The following is a 19,971-nucleotide window of genomic DNA, read 5'->3' as shown; positions in this document are numbered from 1 at the left end:
TAGTGATTATGGATATTACATTTTAATCCCACTTGATACCCAAAATGTGATGAATAGCTGTAGATCATCTTATCCTGGTTTCTAAACCCTGTAGCACTGTTCACTGTAGTACTTTTTAACTTTTATGTATGTTAACTTGTTTGGAACATTACAAGGGCCATAGCTGAGCTATTTGACTTATACTGAGCAATGTCTTCTTTATAACTCTAACCATTATGAAGTATTTAGGATAGAAATGAAGAAAACCTGTTTCAAACAGAAATGTTATCAGTCCTCAACATTTTGTCTTCTAATTTGTAATAGAAATTTTTCAGGTCCACTAAATCTAGGGGTGTAAATGTGAACAAGCTCAATTTATATCTGCTCTCCAGGCACAAAGATCTGTGTTTGACCAGCAATATGTAGATAAATAAAACATCTTCATGAAACATTGCCAAATCTAAAAACATCTAACATTCTGCTTTTCTGCACAATCTCTTTCATATTTCATTTTACTCCCCATATTCTCCTCTAGCCCCCTCTGGAGTCTCTTTTCCTGGCTTATAAATATACTATAAATAGAGCAGAAGTGCAAGGTTGATTGCCTCCTGCAAAGATGCATAGTAGAACAGGAATCTGCATTAGGTACTGGAGATGTAGATATAATACCTTGTTTGTTTTCTAGATTATCATAATTCTTCAAGAGAATCAACTGGACATCAAATGCTTACTGATGAAGGAGGTTGGGAAACATTGGGATGAAATCCTTTCTCTTTAGAGTCTGGAGGAATGTCACCTGCTTTATAGTGTGTGTTGGGAATTCAGCACTGGAAAGGAGAACCCTTCCAGGACATAACTTTGTTAAACTGTGAAAAGCATTGTATGGAAAGAAAAACAACAAACCAGCTTCCTTAGGTTTATATGAAATGGCAGGAGGGGAACAGGCTTTTGTAGAGATTAAGAGGTATCAAGTACATCTCAAGTTGAATGTACAAAATAGTCTTTAAGCATTTCTGTTTAACTTCTACAAAATCAATTTGTTTAATTGACTGGCACCTCAGGGAGCAACTGAGAGTTCAGCTGGCAGCCTCTGGTTTGGTGTCACACTAACTGGGAGTAGGGTAGCAAGCAGCTGCTAAAGCTCTGTGCTGTACCTAGGGTGGTGAGGAGTGGAGGCTCTACAGGTCATGTGGTAGGAATGCTAACATGGGACAGAGGGAGCTTTCCAAAACTGGCAGGTTGAAGAATGACAGCAGGACTTGGTTTAAATTACTCTTGAGCAGAGAATTTCCATGCAATCTAGTCTCTAAAATTAAATGAACATTTAATAATGATGTCACATTTGAAGACGCTGTACATATAGTATAAAAATATATGATTGATGAATCAAAGAACATATTGGTAAATGAACCATATGTATAATGATAATAACTCTTACTGAGAAAGCTTGCAGGGCCTACAAATTACTGCATTCTCACTTCATCATAGGTTTGCATTAGCAGGAAAAGGGGTAATTAAGAGTTAAAGTGACATATATCTCATATATCTACTTAGAAACTTCAATATCAGCTTAATTCATTCTGATAGAGAAGCCATTTGATTCCTTCTAGATAATAAACTGTGTTTTCCTCTTGTTTATGAAGATGATCAAGCCAACAGGTTTATTTGGCTAGAGCCATCCCAAAGGGTCTTCCCCTTTGGGTGAAGACCTGAAGGATGAGCTGAAGCTCAAAGCTTTCCTGGTAGAATTATGCATCTTGGCGTAGCAAGGGGCATCACTAGATCATAGGTAACATCACCTTGCTGGGAGGAATTTTTAGATGTGTTGAGGCATCTGTAAGAGTTGCAAGGATAGGTTTAGTTGGTATCACTGTTTCAAAGTCTGAGACTATTATTTCCATGCTTCTTATCAAATAACAGACGTAGATGCTCAGCAGACTGTACATGTAAACATGTCAGTGAGGATTACTATGATTCCATTTTCTGCACATTTAACTTTAATGAGATGAATCTTGCTGCCTTTCAGCTAATCTGTGGATAGGGAATTCTGTTAGGCAATGCAGAGATAAAGGAGTTTTGAGGTTTAAACTCTGAGCTTAGAGTGCACTTTGTCTTTCTCTTTGTCTTCTTTTCCTTCTGTGTTTTCCTTCCTCTACAGAGGGAAGTTAGCTCTTAGCGTGCCACAACTGAATTGCTTTAAAGATCTGCTGTTTATTGCCCATTGTTTAAATACCTAGTCTGGGAAAACTGTATCCCTATTTCCCAAAACCTTTTGGTCAATGGTTTAAAGAGATAAAGAAACCTCTTGAATTAGGTTTGTATTTTCAAAACTGTCTTCTAAATGCAAAAAGGTATTGCTGTGTATACAACATTCCAGTTTAGAGCATATGTGAACAAAGTATGTGAAATTCTAGACTGACCATTTTCTTAAAATCATTCCTACCCTTTACAATATAGTCCTGGTATTACATTATATAAATGTGATGCAATGACCATGCCATTGTGTTGAGATAACAGAGCACAGTGAAGTGCCATTTTCACTCAATCTCTGCCATTTTTTTGGACAAGCCTTCAAGAGAAATATTGTCAATATATTTTCACTTGTGAAACCAGCTAAGGGGTTCCCTCAAAATATTGCTTTTACTGAAATAATAAGTTAGTTGTGTCATTGAATAGTGCATTTCAGAAACTAAATAGTTCAATGTTAACAGTGCTGGTAGTGGTATTTTCTGTCTGTATTGAAAAACATTGTATCAAATCCCTACATACATCTACATACATTTTTCCTGAGCCATTTTCCATCTCTCTTTGATTTCTAAGAGAAGGAAATTTCTATTAAAATTCTAGTTCTGTGAGGAGTGAGTCAGAGTGAGGAGCCTGACATGCAGGGCATTGAAAATGAAAAAAAAGTATCGCAGGTAATTTGAGAAGACAACTTCTGTGGTACACTGTTATTGTGCAACATTTTGTGACACACTGAAATGTCAGAATAAAAGCACTAACAAGTTATTTAGTACATTAATGGACAGTCCTGTGAAAGACGTGTCTGTTGAATTTATGAATGCAAAGCAAAGATAGAATTGCATCTGCTACTGAAAATGGAACACATAATGGATTTTTACAGCTTTTGTCCAACATTGTTTTCTGGGGTAGGTATTTTTTGTTTGGTTTGTTTTTGTTTGGTTGGGTGTTTTTCCCTTCTTGATTCCTGTCTTAATAATTCTTAGCATTCAATTTACTTTTTTGATTGCTACTGAGCATTGAGCTGACATTTTCATAGACCTAGCTATTATAGCCCCAAGATCCTGTTTTTGTGTGATAAAAACTAGTCAAGACCATCACTGTTTGGGTAAAATTATTTTTCCTATGTATATCGTCTCACATTTATCTGCAATGAATTAATTTTTTTTTTCATTTTACTGTTAGTAACTCAGCATCCTGCAGTCTTCAGTGTGTTTTTTCTGGTTGGCCTTAATTTTCACTATCCTGAAAAAAATAATTTCACTATCAAACTTTGTCACTTCACTCCTCATTTCTGTTTCTCTGATGGTGAATATTCAAGTCCTGGAACAATTTTCTTTTGGGAATGTGCTGAGAAAATGAAGAATTTATTCCTGAACTTTAGTTTCTGTATTTTAACTACGTATTTGAACACAAGAGAATTTTGCATTTCATTCAATAACAATATAATTTCTATTAAAAAACTGCTGAGAAAGGCTTTTTTAATCATAGAACCATAGAATTATTTGGGTTGGAAAAGTCCTTTTAGAAATCTTACTAGAAATCATCTAGTTCCATTCCCCTTCCATGGGTAGTGACACCTTCCACCAGACCAGTTTGGTCAAAGCCCCATCCTAAGAAGGTCTTGACCACTTCCAATGATAAAGTTTTAGTACCCTGAATAAATCAATTATCTTCCATAAGCCTTGCTACCTCATTATGTGTTCCCTGAGGACTCTGAAAAACAAACTTTTCCAGAATATCATATATTATGGTGACAGACTGTAACAAAGCTAACAGCAAGAATGTTGCTGCTGGTTTCCAGCCTTTCATAGTTGTAATTACTTGAGTTGTAATCATAGTTGAGTAGAGCTGGGGTTTTCTGGGACATGGGAAGTAATTAGGGAACTAATAGAGAGAAACAACTCAGTAGGAACAGCCATTATTTTGACTTCTTCAACTTCCCTCCTTCTTTGGATGTTTAGCTAGTTGTGTCAAAGGCCAGTTATGAAATGTACAGTTGTGTAACCTTGGGTTAGACTTTTATTAAAAGAGCTGTGTGAGAAAGAGCTGCTGGAAGCCTTGTCAGAGGTTTGCACCTTACACACCCTCAGTGGACTCACTGGCCCACTGGAGCTGCATTTAAGCTCAGGTCCCTTGCTTAGTGGCATCCCTGAGCAATGTTTTTAAGTGTGCTGTGTCTGGATGTATGTCTTGTATATTCTTGTTTTTCAGGCCTGACGTAGGACCAGCTTTGTCTTAAATCAGTGTTCTTGATGACCACTGGTTTAATTTTAAACATTTCTTAGTTTATTTGCTGAAACTGTGATCAACTGGATTTGCTGCTCATACTGAAGCCTACACTGCATGATCTGAGCAACACACACAGACTTCTGGAGCATCTTCCCTTCACATACTTAGGCTTAAGCTCAGAAGTCGCTGCCTTCAGCCGCAAATAAACCAGGCCTAGACAGTTGTCATTACCACAGGTCACTTCAATGATGTAAAAAGCAGCTCAGAGTGGAGCTTTGTAGGGATATTATGATTGCTGCATAGTGGTTTCCACATGTACATTTTTATGGGAGACCTTTTGATACTCTTCAGTCTTGAGCACTTTGTTGTACATGTTTTTCTCCCATGTATTATTTGCCAAGCTTTCAGCAGTTTAATGAAATTTCTGGGGGGTTTTTGTTATTTTTTGTTGTTGGTTTTTTTTTTCCATGTTTTGCTGTCTGGCAGAATAATCACAATTATAATCACTCTTTTTTTTAATTCTTCACTCCTTTCTGTTAATATGAGCATTAATGTTGAATTTTGCTCCTTTGTCTGAAAATTAGAGAGCAAGTTGAAGGAGAGAAAGATACATTGTGAGAGGTAAGAGAATGGTGAAACTTATACAGAGGTCAGGAAATGGAATGGGACAGGGAAAAGGTAATTACAGAAGTTAGATGGGTAACAAGATAATGAAGATTTGGGTGAAATATTAAAGAAAGTGAAAGTAAATTATACTGGGGCTCAGAAAAGGGAAGCAGATGATTTTTTCATTGTAGTGATTGGAAAAGAAAGCCAAATATACTAATATCCTGAATTCCAGTAATTTAAGATTGGTCAAATTCTGTGGTTTTTGCATTGTTTTAATTCATAGATGTCCCCTGGTTGTTTTTTCTCACACAAAATTTTTCAGTTAAAAATAATTAAAAAGATGTCTGTCCCATTGTCTTTGTCAAGTAATTTCCGATACTCCACCTCTCAGGCATTACATCCTCTTCAGCCAAATTTCAACTCTTCTTAATTTTTTAGTCCTTATAACAATGAAGACCATTTGTTTTTATTCTACACAGCTGTGTATTCCATATTCTTCATCTGTGATCCATAGACATTCTGCAAATCCTATTTGAGTCTCAAGTAAAAGAATTGTGGTTGGTTTGTTGAGTTTTTTTCAGGTTTCATATTGTTATCCATACTGCAGAATTCTTAAGCTCTTAGTCATGAGTTGTTTTGCAAGGCATCTCCAAGTGGGTGATTCCCTACTTTCCCTAATTTTAGAGGTTTGGAAAGTAGGCATTTCTACCACATGCTGTGGCTCTAAATTCCTAAGCAGAGAGAAACAGACTCTTTTAGACACAATTTATCTGACATATTTATATTTTTTTATATCTCCTTTAGGATGAATTGAATCAAACCATGAAAGTGTCAATTTTTCTCACTAGAACATATCACAACAGTTTAAATTAATTTACCTGTTAAATAAATACCATTCTCATGTACTAAATTAGATAGGCATCATAAAGAATAATCTAGCACAGGTAGAAGAGTTTATAAATGTGTGCATCCCCATACGTGGGTCTGGGGGGGAAGGCTACGTGCTCTGTGAAATCTTTGCAGATGAAGAAAATTGGTTAAAGGACAAAAGTTTAAAGACAGAACATATCAGTTGTATTTTTTTAAAGTGAATGACATCTTATAAGTAATTTCTATTTTTTTGGGGTCCAGAAGTGAAACCTAGACACTTTTTTTTTTTTTTTTTTTAACTTAGCATTTTGTCAAAATTTTCGCTAGTTTGAGCCTTCTGGGTTTGTATTTCAGATGTTTTTCCTCCTACTGTGTTGAATCAAAGAAAGTCCTTAAAGTGAATATAGTTGGAAGAATACTTTTCTAACTTTCTCTTCTGAGTATTTTTCATTATGTGGGTGCAAATTGCTAAAATAGTCTGAGGTCTCTGACAGTCAGTCTACATTTTACAAATTACAACTAGTCTAAATGTAAATAAAATGGAATCTGAAACAATGCTAACTTTATGTAGTTTTCAATCTGTTGAATGATTTCCTGTAGCTGTGTTCTGTTTTATATAGGTGATTATGGGAAAGACTCAGTAATCAGTATAATCTATATGAAAATGCAGTTCAAATGAAAACAGTAGGTTTGCTACTAATATCCCTATTTAGATTTTATTCACTTAAACAGTCATAGAGATGATAATGGGTGTTTTGACTGATTAGAGATTTCAGGATCAAGTCTATAGTCATTACGACTAATGTTTTCTCTTTAACTAGTCATGCATATCAAAATAATTGGTCTGAGCTATCACTAACATGTTCAAAGCTCCCACAGCATGGTCATCATTAACAACACAGAAATAAGGAAGTAACACAGGTCCTAAGGAGCTTAAAAAACTAAATGGGGAGACAGTATAAAAACACTGGGATACACATCAGAGAAAGCTACTTCCCCTTTTTATATAAAATACTGAAGGGAGAAAACAGTTTTAAGACTTCTTTTTGTGATGTGATATTTGTGATGAAATTAGCTTTGAAGAGGTAGAAAAGAGAGAGAGTGTGTCTGATTGGGGTGACAGGACACATCCTGACACAGATGATCAATGAGAGGCTTCTTGTATTCATATCATCCTACTTCTTTATTTTTTTTGGCCAGTAAAGACAACTTAATTTATGAACTCCATAGAGAAAACCATCCTATTTTCCTAAAACTAGTATGTAATAAATGGCTTTATATGATAATATTTGGAAATGAAAACTGCAAACTAGAGATTGTTTTCTGAATTCTCATTAGCTTTTAAAGTTATACACCCAAAAATTGTGTGCCTCATACATTTACCTATGTGGTTGGTTCTGCAGTAATCTTAGTGGTTACTGGCACTGTACCGTAATTACATTTTTTTAAAAATATTGATGTGTCAGAGCTAGTGCATAAGACAGATTTCCTTGTTCCTGTGTCTTTCGGTTTCTCTTTGAAGGGTCCAAGCGGGTGCAGTCGCAGCTAGTATAGTCAGTGACATGAACAAGGCAGTAAAGAGCTTAATTCTGGCCATCAATGTTGTACTGCAAGCTGACTTGCAGCATTTGCATTTTTAATTAAGTCTTTGTTTTGCCTGGTAATGTTGCTCAGGACATGCACCTAATGATGCAACTGCACTTTGGGAGAATGTGATCCGCACATCTGCATAAAATGGTGAATGGGTTGCTGAAAATCTCCATTTAACACATTCCTTCTAAAATCAGTGCATTCTTCTTGTCATGTTGTGCCTTTCCAGCTTCCTTGCTATAGCAGATATTTCTGAAGTTATTCTGTGTCTCTGAATAGATCTGTGCTGCTTAACTGCTCCAACCCATTATATTATAAATTTGTTTCTTCTGTTTTAAATTCGTGCACAGGGAATGTGTTTGGGGGGACTTTTTATATTCATGAAAACTGAAAACAAAATTGAAACTGCTAAGAAAAATGAATATTGAGTTAATGTAGTCTATTTTTGCACAGAGCAAATATCAAGCTAATGCATAAGATTTATCCTCTACAGTAAATCAGCAATATGTCTCATTTTAGGCCTCTCCTATGACTACTATTTTTTACTGCAGTATTCAGTCATGCTGATTTATGCCATACTATCCTGTGAATATTTTTGCAGACTATTATCAATAAAATAATTTTATCTTTGGGTCCAGATGGAATGAGCTTAGAACACAAAGCAGACAGAGAGCATGATTCCTGCCTCAAGTGTTTTAATCCTTGAAATAAATTTTAATCCTTGGCATAAAATGTGAGACAGGGACACAAGACAGCAGGGAGTAGAGGACTGGATCAGGAAAGGCATGAGCCAATTAAGAAATTATTTTATGTTGTAGGGGCTCATGTACTCAATAAGATGGTTCTGTTTAACTGGAAGGGTTTCATTAGAGTCATGCCAGGAATCAGTTTGGAATATAGGACTGAACTAGGACAGTGAGCACTGGCACCACAGAAATACTCAGGATGAATGTGAATAGAACCAGCAGTTTCAGTAGTCCCATTAGACAACCCACATACGAAATTGGAGCAATGGGAGAGGACTGGTGATAAGAGAATAGATAATGAACTCTGGTCTCACTTCCTGCTGTTGAGACCAAGTCAGGAATAAGTGGCTGAAATCAACTTGTTTATTGTGGACCTCTACTAGCAATAGCATTCTTGCTTTCTTAAGTCATGGAGCATAACCTTTGAATTGTGCTAAAGGCACTGACCTTTACTCTTATTGATTGATCTGCTTATCCTGCATAGACAAACTGCCAAAAGTAAAATTAAGTCACTTGCAAGTGTCCTCCTTCTTATATGCAGTACCATAGTTTAGATTTTTGATCTGGATTTTAGATTAAACCAAGTCTAATCCAGTCGTGCTCTCAGTTCCAGTAATCAGAGCCTCCAGCAAAATACGAGTGAATAGATATCCAGATGTCCAAAACTTCATATTAAGTTTCACAACATTGAATCATATATTAAATAGTTCAGCATAAGCCTTTTTTCCTTTAATTTAACTGTTTTAATCCCAGAACTGTGTTTCAGACTGATTTGAGAAGTGCGCTCTCAAGCCTTTTGAGTTACAGTTATTCATATGAAAACTGCTTGTGTGAATGTATGGGTGTGTGTCATTTTCCACAAAAAACTGATTTCCAATTAAATTCTGTAATACTTCATGTTCTGCCATGGTGGTTAGTACTTTCCAAGGAAGCATAGTGAAAACACTTGATAGATCAGTTGACTAGAATAAGTTTTGGATACATCACTGATGTATTCTTATGTAGCTAATGTTTCTGAAGAATTGAAAAAGTGTTACAAAATTTCTTTCAACAATGTACATCTTCTTTGTAGACATCTCTGTACTTTTTCTTCAAAAAAAAGATTTTTTGGATGACACAGTTCTCTGAGGTTGAGTTTTGGAAACTGAAATGATATTTGAGTTACATATATAATATATTCGAGCACACTTAAATCAGGACAGCATGAATAGGTATAAAATGTAATTGATTGGCATTTTGCATTGGCAGAACAGGGGTCTGACCCTTTACTGTGTGAGGGACATGTAAAACTTAAGGAGGTCACCCATGTTTAAAAATATTGTTCCAGGTCATATTTACTGTGGCAGTGTGCTAGGGTTCAATATATTGCTGATGTATGCAGGGAGAAATAAGAGAATAGGGAGAAAGACACTGAAAACCTTTTCATCTCTAAGGGATTGCTACTGATTCTGAAGTTCACCACTGTTAATGGGTCAAATCTCCTCTTCATATTGAGAAATTTTTGTTTGAAACTTTATTCTGATCTCATTTCAACTTCTGATGATAAGCTTGAGTCTCTGAACTTGGAGTTGCCCAGTCTAGACTAAAACCATACCAGGAATATTCCAACATTTTATACAAAATAGCCATAGCTATTCTAAAAAGTGCTTTACTCAAAACAGTGATCAGCATTGCCTGTGAAAACAAATTCATTAGCATGGCCCTGGGCTTTCACAATTCTCTGCATATCACATTCTGTTCCATAGCTTCACAGAACAGAATGCGTTTCATTTCATTTTCCTTGAAAATTTACTTGGCCTAATATCTTGGCAGCAGTTTGCAAACTTTGCTAGGTTATAAGGCTGCCAGCAAGAATAAAGAACTGGCTTCCAGTCTTCCATGAATAGAAGTAAATTTACTAAATTAAATATTTGTTTTCTTTTTGTGATATCAGTCAAACTCATCTTTTAAACTCCATCTAAAGAAATTTGCATGCAATTTGACCTTATAAAAATTGCAGCTAGACAATTTTAGACTAGAAGTGAGGTGTAAATTATGGAGGGCTGGGGAAATTAATCTCATACATCACTTGCCAAGGATTTCAGTTGGTGCTCATCAGTGGTAAGCTCTGGATGCATTTTCAAGGAGTTATAGTGTAGTTCACCTGTACTTACTGATCAAGAAGCAGGAGTTACTGAAAGGTGTTAGGAGCTAGACCAGGCAAAAAAAGATGATTGCAAAGCTTTCTTCAGAACTTAAAATGATTTTAACTTATGAAGTCAAACAGAAATCTTTCATGACAGTTTGCTGCTGATTTTGAGTATACATCAAAAGTGGTTTTCTGTTTGTTTGTTTTTCCTCTTGACAGGTGCAGCAAGTTACAACAGTTTTTATGTTTTTTGCAAAAATTTCTGCCAAGCTGTGAAGCCTGGAAAGCTGAGGGTCCGCTGCAATGTGTGTAAACAAGGAACCCTGACGTTGGCAAGGGTAAGCAGTTTTGGATTTGTTTCAAGGTTTTGGGGTATATGGAGATGACATATCTAGTCTTTTCTATTTGCATACTTATGGCTATGTATATATGTAGTCCTATTTTTTTTTCCTTGCTGTTTATTGCTGAGAAGAGTAATTCAAAGGATGTTGAAATTTTCACTCACTTCTTTCCATTATTGGGAGCATACACAAGTAACACAGAGCAAACTAGAGCTCCAGTGCTTGAAAGACATATTTAGCTCTTTGTTTTAATGACTAATGATTAACCTGTTTGTATGCACAATCTATACAACTGCATATGTGCTAAAAAGATGGGATGATAGATGTTTATTCAAAGCTTGGAGCTGTTGTTAAGACCCAAATTCAGGTCTAAGTTGTGACCATTATGGGCAAAGGCTATAAGTTTTTGAACAGGTGTGTAATCGGGATTAATATTCTTATTAATCCCTCCAGCCCTGTTGTAGCATGTAAAGTCAAGGAAAAGTTATTGTTCTTGGACAGAAACTTGTAAGAGATCTCTCAAGCTTGATTTGCACACTAAAATAAGAATGTTGGGGAGTGAGTTGAATGTGCAGTACCGTAAAGTTTTGAAGGGTTTTTCTTCTGTCTGAGTACTGCTAAATTTCACTGGTTATGTTACTGTTGAATGATAGTCCTTCCTCTCTCTCTAAATCAGTGTTTGTCAACCAGGTTTGTTATGGGAGAGGCTTAGATTTTGAAGAAGACTGAGGCATACCACACTATAGGTTGGTTACATGGAACTTTCATATTCAGCCTATGTTGAAATGTTTAAATTTGTCTTTTGCTGTGGTTTAAAGTTTTAGCTTTGTGTTCTCAATGTAGCACAGTGCTTCAATGTCTTTACATGTAATAGCACTGTAAAAAAAAATAGCAATTAAAAACCCAGGTTCTACATTCTCCTTGAAAAGAATAAACCATACCATGCTTATACACATCTAATTCAAAAAGCCACAATCACAATGCCCCTCAAGCTTTGTACACTATTCCTGAATTAACCAACTATCTCTGATTTATTTCAGAGGCTTCAAAGTGTTTAATTTCGTGGTGTTCCAGATGAACACATCTAAGGGGATTCCTCTTCTCTCAAAAGTTGTGTTTAAATATTGGTGATTAGAATAGGCTTGAATCACAAAAAAATCAAGACAGAAGAGAAGACATGATTAATGTACATTTCCAATGGATAAAAACAGAGACAATGTTGTAATCAGCTTGTATACAGGAAGTCAGTGCTGCTGAAAGGCATTGCTTTTATCATTAGATGAGTCTGAATCTGATGGATTCCATTGACATCACACAATATGAGTTCTTTGCTAGACTCAATGGATTCCTTCAGCATGTCCACTTTTAGAAATTATGACTTTCACATCTGTGCTGTTTGATTTGGGATTATTGCATTCCTTGTATTAACTAAACCTCCATACATTTCCAAATATTTTAGCTTTTACAGTATCTATATTGTTCTTTTTTTTGGAGACTTAAAACCCCAAAAAACATCAGCCCTGTATTGTCTCCCAGGAATTCTTCATAACTTCATGGTGGAAATGCTATTATAAGAAGTTTCAGTACAGTATAAATAACTTCTGATTGCTTGATATATCCGTGGGCCTACTTTCTTTTGGCAAATATGGGTTCAATGACACAATAAATACATGCAGTCTGATAAATTAAATTGAATGAGCAGATTACAGCTGTTTTTTCTTTCTATTAGCATATTTTACAGTACATATGAAAATGAAGTAGCTGGAAACTTGTAGTGGAAGCTGTTCCAATTTTCAAGGTTGATTCAAAAAATCACAGATTTCAGAAGATTTGATAAGGTACTTCAGCATAAAAGTACAAAAGAGGAAAGGGAGATATGTTCTGGAGAGTTTAAAATGATAATTTTATTCCATTTTAGTTTTCAAATAATGCTTGGCTGTGAAAATAATTTGCACTTGAGATTCTTGTTACCTTCTCTCCAAAACAAAGAAAATCTGTTATCATTCTTTTCCTCTCGAATTGAAGCAGAGCACAGGAGTTAGAAACAGTAAACATGCTGCTCCTACAATTTGGACTGGCAGTCCTAAGGGCTGCCAAAGTGAAGTGGTTGCAAAATGGGCTCTCTTAATGTCATGAATGTGGTATGCAACAGTCTGTTTTATAAACACACAGCATGTATCTCAGTCCTGTGGCTCTAAAGAGTAGGTGCATATTTTGCATGTGCCTGCCCCACCTTCTTTTCTGGTCCGCTTTCCAAGGAGACAGAAAACAGTTCAAGTTGGAGTGGCTTCTAATATGTACTAAGACTTATTTCTTACTGTATAGAGACCACTCTGTGTTAAGGCCAGTCAAAAGTGTGGCTCTCAGCAAATGAGCTGTATTTGCACTGCCTTCTTCAATGCAGTAGGTAAAGTATGCTGAAAAGGTTAAAAAAAGTTAGTGTATTACCCTAAACCCTCTGTCTTTCCCCTCTAATCCCATTGGGCTGTACCACTCACTGATTGCTGATAGATATCCTGTCTACTGGCACTACAGTTATTCTCCTTTTATAGAGAAATTACTCAAAATAAAGTTGAGATAAATTATTAAAAAGACTTGTCTGTACCACTATACTACAGATCTTTCAGCAAAGCCACTTTTTTTTTTTTAGATCTCTTTTTTCCCCCCAGTCTTGGTAAACTGTGCCTGACCTTTACATGGCAACACAGCAAGTTTTTTGAGAAGATCTTTTGTGCCATGAGCACCAAAGAACTCTGTAAGCCAACATTTGTTACACTAAATCTTTTATTGAGATGAAAGTGAATACCTGTGTAAAACCTGCACAAAGCTTTGTGCAGCCTTCACTTACTCTACATGCTAATCCTTTGACTACCTAAGCTACAAATGACCAGCCTAATTAAATTGAGCTTTCTTTTTTCATGGTGTGTTGACTGGCATTTAAAATATGACTTATTCAAGTAGTCTTATTCTAAAACTGTATTTAGCATTCATGCCTATTTGCATACCATTATTTTAATATATGATGCTCAGATTAGATTTATGATACAATATTTCTATGAAATTAAAGAGCCCACTGTTTTTATTTTTACAGGGGACATCCATCTAAATATTAAATTTGTCATTTTACAGTTGGCACTTACCTGGCATTTTACAAAAATTTCATGACCTAATGCTTTATGGGATATGTATGCAGGTTAATTTAATTATAAGAAAACGTCACTGTAAAAATATCTTATCTCCCTAGTTTCTCTAATTAATCAAGCACAAAAGATATCTGTAATGATTGGTGTGTGGGAGTCTTGTGTAGGCCACCTACAGGCCTACCTGTAAGTTTTTCATATAGCTTGAAAATTTTAGAAGCCATGATTCAAATAATTTGTATATTTCTCTTTCCAGAAAAAGAAAACAAAACAAAAAACCCAAAACAAACTGAAACCAAACAAAAAACCCCACAAAAAATCCCAACAACAAACCAAACAACAAAGGAACAGAAAACTCAAAATAAACAAACAAACAGACAACAACTAGCAAAAAAAGGTCTGATTATAGCAGTCACATTTTCAGTCCTCCTTTCAGAGCTGTAACAGTGTTAAACATTCACTGTGTTAGTTCTCTAGTGAAAAGGAAAATGTGTATCTGTGAATGGAAGGGTAGATTCTGAGAACTGATGTGCACCAGGCTGTGTAAAACTCACACTTTTCCAATGTATATGACTCTGTGTGTACTCCTGGTAAAAAAAAAACAGCAACAAAAAACCAGGAACATTTGATTTGGTATCTCAGAATTCAGAATTCAGCCAGATTGTCTGGATTGAAGTGACAAATAGACTTTGTGCCTTCCTATTCAGTCACAGGTGCTATGGTGAGGCCATTTCTCATCACTACTTGGTCATTCTTCTTCCTGTATCCTTGCTAGTTAGCGCTGAGTTTTCAGTATAACATCCAGCACAAGCAGCAAAGGAGTTTGTCATAGCTCCTCTATACTTTGAAAGTGTTCACATCATTATGTCAGATCTTTTCAGACATGGATAGTTACATTCAGACCTAGCTCCCTGCAGCTGAGATGCAATTTAGTTTCTGACACTTACGACACATCTGGCATGCACTATCTCATTGCTGTCCCTGCCCTCTGTGCTCCAGAGGAGCATCCTGACTTCACAGGTTTTGTTAAACTGTCTCTGCCACAGAACTGCTCTTCCATTGTTTATCAAGTTAAGGATGTTGCTTACATCTATTTCTTTTCATCTTAAACCTTACAAAGAAATGGACATTTGCTGAATTTTGTTTCTCTGGAACCATGAAAGGCTTGTGATTTGGGTGGTTTGTCAGCATAGGCTGTGTGGTACATCACAGTTTTGCACAAGAGTCTTCTGAGTGCCTTTCAGTGGCTGATAAATAACAGGTCATAAATGCTGTTGGTGGTCTTACTAATGGATGATAGTACAGTACAAGTTTGGAACTTGAGACTTTCATATTTTCTAGGAAGAGAAAGATCTGTGACACAGTAATTTGCTTTGAGTTCTTACTTCCTAGCTCCATTTAAGCTATTTTAATAGGGTATTTTCTTTTTGGCTAATATAAATTTATCACAGATTTTACAATAATATAAAATAAAAAGGCAGTTTACTTTTGATCTCTGTTTATTTTTTCTAATATATCACTGTAAAACTCCATTTCACAGTGTAAAACCTCTCACTACTGCTCATTTGAAGTCACCTTTTTTTCCTGAAATTAATTACTTTTGTCCTCCCTCAGTGACAGAGAAAGGAAAGAGTACTGCTCACTGCATCAGAGCAAGGCTGACTGAAAGAAAAAGGGACAAGCAGCACCTCGGAAATTATGTAGTCCTTACTGCTGCTGAGTCAGCTTCTCCCCTCTGATGGTTACACTGCTGGGGTAATATGGCAAACAGATTACAAAAAATCAATTTGTCCTTTGAAGCTAAACTGCAAAATAAACAGCCACTGAAGTGTATGTGAAAAAGTGTGATCTCATTTACAGGCTGGGAAGATATTAAAAATGTGATTGAATTCTTGAGGTAGGTATTTGTCTCTCCAAAATTACATGTGTTCTGGGAGGATACAAATGTTTTTGATATATATTATAGCTTACACATGACAAACACTATGTGTTAAAATGCTTCTATTGAATACTGTGCATAAAAAAGTTTCCACTGTAATGTGGGACTCTTTGGTCAAACTAACAAATGTGAAACAACCATTTATTGTTGGGTTCCTGCTAATGAATGTGTTAGTACAAAAATAGCTTAATTTCCCTGCAGTTGGCTGACAGAAGTAGCATTTACAGGAAATTACACATATTCAGTGTATGTGCCTCTTTCTACATAAATAATGGAAAATGCCTCAGTTCTGACATCTAAATTGCCACCACTGGGCACTGATGTTAATGCTGCCTTGAGAAGACTAGGCCAGAGAAAATAAGCTCTATGAACAATTTTTCCCAGGGCTTCCACAGGATCAGGAAATCCTTCTTCATTAGTTACATGAAGTCAGCACTCTTAATTGTAAGCCTAATTTTTTTCCTAATGAACTAGTGTTTTTAGAGAGAAAGGGAGCATCTTAAATACAGATGCTTTATTCTGTTGTGTAGGCCAAGCCCAGCTGTGCCAGGATTCCAGAGAGAAATCAGGCATATTTTGATCTTCTCCCTACCTGCTGCACAGGGAAATGTACTCTTTTGTGCACTCACTTCTCTTATGAAGTGATCTGATGGTAACAGGGATGATGAAAGAGAGCTGCTGAGACTGCCATTCACACAAGGAGTTAGTGTCATCCACTCTTCCTTATTGTTCTCACATTGCTTGCAGTGCACAGCACCAACATTAAATAAATTTAGTGCTGACTGTGAGTTTGGTGGAACATCCCTAAGGATGGTCACAGGGCATCTGCAGGTCTGATTCTGCCGTTGCTCAAGTGTCTTCATTGCTTTTAATAACACGGATATCAGAAAAAAACTCCAAAACAACCAAAACTGCCTGCATTCTATCTTTAAAATACTGTTTTCTTTGATGATATGTTAGATTTTTCCAAATACAGATGCACCCTGGGGAGGCTGCTCCAACACATATTCCTGGGGCTATTTAAGATATCGTGGCACTTACAGAAATGAGAAAGCTCAACACTGGGTGCCTGCAAATTATTATTTTACAATATTTTTTATTATTTCTTCTCCACTTCTCTTTTTGACTCTAAATCTCACTTCATTCTGAAACTCTTAAAAGACAGCCTCACTCTTACGCCTGTCTCGCATAGTCACAATGTCATTAGGGATGGCTTCCAAAATGCTCAGCTCCATCTGAAGAGAACACTTGGGAGGATTCAGAAGATTTGACATGGTTTTATTCAGGCTTTTACCTACCTCTTTCATTTATTTTTAAATATCCCTTAAGAAAAATTTCATTACATTGGACATAAATTGCAATATACAGTAAATGAAAACACATACTTGATTTATGAAAAAAAAATAAATCTTATCCATTTCAAAAGACAGGAACAGCAATTTTTTCAAGCGAAATAAACTTGGCTAGGAAACAGTTTTGCCTCTATGTTGAAAAAATAATGTAAGTTCTTTTATTTTAATAGAATAAGAAAGTATACTTTAACTCAATTCTATTAGAAGCTCTGAGATATCTATGCATGATTTATAATATTTATTGCAGTATGTGTTTTTAGTGAGGTTACACGTTATAAAGTGTCTTAAAAGCTAGGAAAAAATACCATTGGAAAGAGGGAAAATGACTTCAGTATTATGTACTGCTTCAAGTCATGCTGTGAAATAAAACTGCCTTTTAATGTGAAGCCTAGAGTAAATTTCTCCAGCCTGGGTGACAACAGTCATAAATGAAAAGGAAAACAGTTACCAAATTTACTTTCAGATAAGGCTTTTACATGAGTTTCTGAATCAAATGTCTAATAAACCCTTTTGCCAGAGAAGATATATTTATGCCTAGTAATACAGATGGTGCTCACTGTATCTTGTCCTTGCAGTTGCTGTGATACCAGGAAGCGCAGACTCACAGAATGGTTGAGGTTGGAAGGGAGCTCTGAAGGTTATCTGGTCCAACCCTCCCTGCTCAAGCAGGGCCACTTGGAGCCAGTTGCCCAGGAGCATGTCCTTTTGAATATCTCCAAGGATAGAGACTCCACTGGCTCTCTGTTCAATCTGTGCCAGCACTCCATGACCCTCACAGTACAGCAGTCGCTCCTTATGCTCAGGCAGCACCTTTGTTCCAGTTTGTGCCCATTGCCTCTGGTCCTGTCACCAGACACCTCTGAAAAGAGATTGGCTCTGTCTTTTTTTTATCCTCCCTTCAGATATTTATACAAGGAGGTGACATCACAACTAATGTTTGCTTCAGTATATCACAGAAGGCCTGGCACTAGTAAAAAAATACCATGCTCAGAGTAATACTTGTTTTGTCAAAAATATTAGTTGCTTTTGAATTTTTTTCATGCAATATTGCGCATTCTCTGAATGTATAAATGTAGATCAGATGCAAACTTTAAACTCTTTCACTCTTACAGGTCTTGTGCTATTTCTATTAATGTTGTTCTGTCTTTTTGCTTGGATGAATACCTTTTGGGGAAAAAAAAAAGGGAGTACCAACAGATGTGATAAGTTAGCCTTACCCAGCTATAGTCTGGGGGGAAGTTTGGGGGCCCCTCTTTTTGGGGGCAGAAATGTAATGAGAGAGGGAATGCTCTTTCCCTCTGCTTGCATTATTGCACCCACAAACATGTATTGTTCTCCAGAGAAGTGAAAAATTACATATTAATTTTTGGTAGCACTGCTGTCATTGTCTTAATTGCAGGCAAAGATGGCCTTCTTCCCATACAGTAACTCGTCCTCTGACGAAGAAGGGCCCTCTTTCTAACGTTTCTTAGCCTTTTATGTTGAAAGGAGATACAATGAATATTCATCAGCATTCTAGATATTAGAGCCATAGTTACATATGTTGGTAAATCTTTGATCCCTCCTGGAGTCCCCTTTCTACTCAGTAAGACCAGTAGATGTGTTGCTGGGATCTATTATGATACAAACAAATCATGGGATGTGATAGTGGAACTTTTTTTTTTTTTTTTTAATATGGCAGCTGCCACTGAGATTCAGATGTCCCTGTGCATAACTCTCCTAATTTGCTTTCTTTATTAAAGTACAGCCAAACTTCTGTCTACCCAGTATTATTCCTTAGATAGCTGTGTATTGAAGAGATCATGCTCACACTGCATCATTTCAACATTTTTGATAATGATGAATATTAAACAAATCTAAAGGGTCAGTAATTTCATCCTAGTTTTAAAAATGCTGAAATATCTAAGGCACTAGCTGGCTCAGGAAGGAACAATAAGTATATTTACTTAAGTTATAGTAGTAGCAGAAGTAGCAAATGTCAAACTATTTTCTTGCAAGCGTACCTTCATCTCCGTTAAGAAGCTTATGTGTTTTCTTAATAATAATAACAATAATAATAATCATCATAGCAATGATGATTATTATTATTAAAGTTATTGATAATTTTTAATGGCTAATTTAAAACATAGTAAAGGGACTGTTTACCTCTAGAAAAACTACAAACATGTATTTTTTCTAAGTCACTGTGGAAGAAATTATTCCAAATCTTTACATTTGGAATGTCTCAGCTTGTGCTGTTTTTCCTAGTTTTTGACTGAATTACTCAATACAAAAGGTTTGGGGTACTTAGACATTATGTAAGTAAAACTCAGACATCTCTAACTAAAAAAAATTGGCTAATTTTAAGTTACATGGATTAGACTTGTTTGGATTGGTTTGTGATATAAAGGTATTAAGGTCAAATTCATTAAACCTTTCCTCAGAGGTTCATTACTGTAAAACATCTATTAACATGATGGAGCCACATCCAAGGTTGTTATATTGATTTAACTTTCTTGGCAGAGGTATGTGGTGTTCTAATGAAGGTTTTTCCCTTCTTCTTGGGGATGAAGACCAGTTCACAATCCACAAATAAACTCTTAGTACTTATTTAAGTTTCTCTGCTGCAAGCAACTGGATAAAACAAACATCCTTGGTCCCCTGTAGTAATTGCATATGTTTAAAGTTTGCTACATAGTGAAGTTTAGTGGTATGTCTTGAATGTAGAAGGGGTTATCTTTGTTTTGGGATAGTTTTGGACTATCATAAATGCTTCTGTGTTAAGAACATGATTATCTTAGGAGTCCAGTTCCTTTTTTATTAAG

General features: G+C 36.0%; 1 protein-coding gene across 1 annotated transcript in view; it reads left to right on the top strand.

The window, feature by feature from the left end:
- PRKN (parkin RBR E3 ubiquitin protein ligase) overlaps nt 1-19,971 on the top strand; it is a gene marked incomplete at its 5' end in the record, with an annotated part of 556,293 nt that overhangs the window by 101,914 nt on the left and 434,408 nt on the right. Inside the window, one exon of the mRNA XM_033512914.1 lies at nt 10,615-10,733. Within this exon, the coding sequence (XP_033368805.1) occupies nt 10,615-10,733 (119 nt within the window). The remainder of the gene's footprint in view (nt 1-10,614; nt 10,734-19,971) is intronic.

This window comes from Parus major, chromosome 3 (genome assembly GCF_001522545.3).
Source record: "Parus major isolate Abel chromosome 3, Parus_major1.1, whole genome shotgun sequence".
NCBI classification, from domain to species: domain Eukaryota; kingdom Metazoa; phylum Chordata; class Aves; order Passeriformes; family Paridae; genus Parus; species Parus major.
Note: the sequence above shows the minus strand (reverse complement) of the source record. Positions and strands in the feature narration are given on the sequence as shown.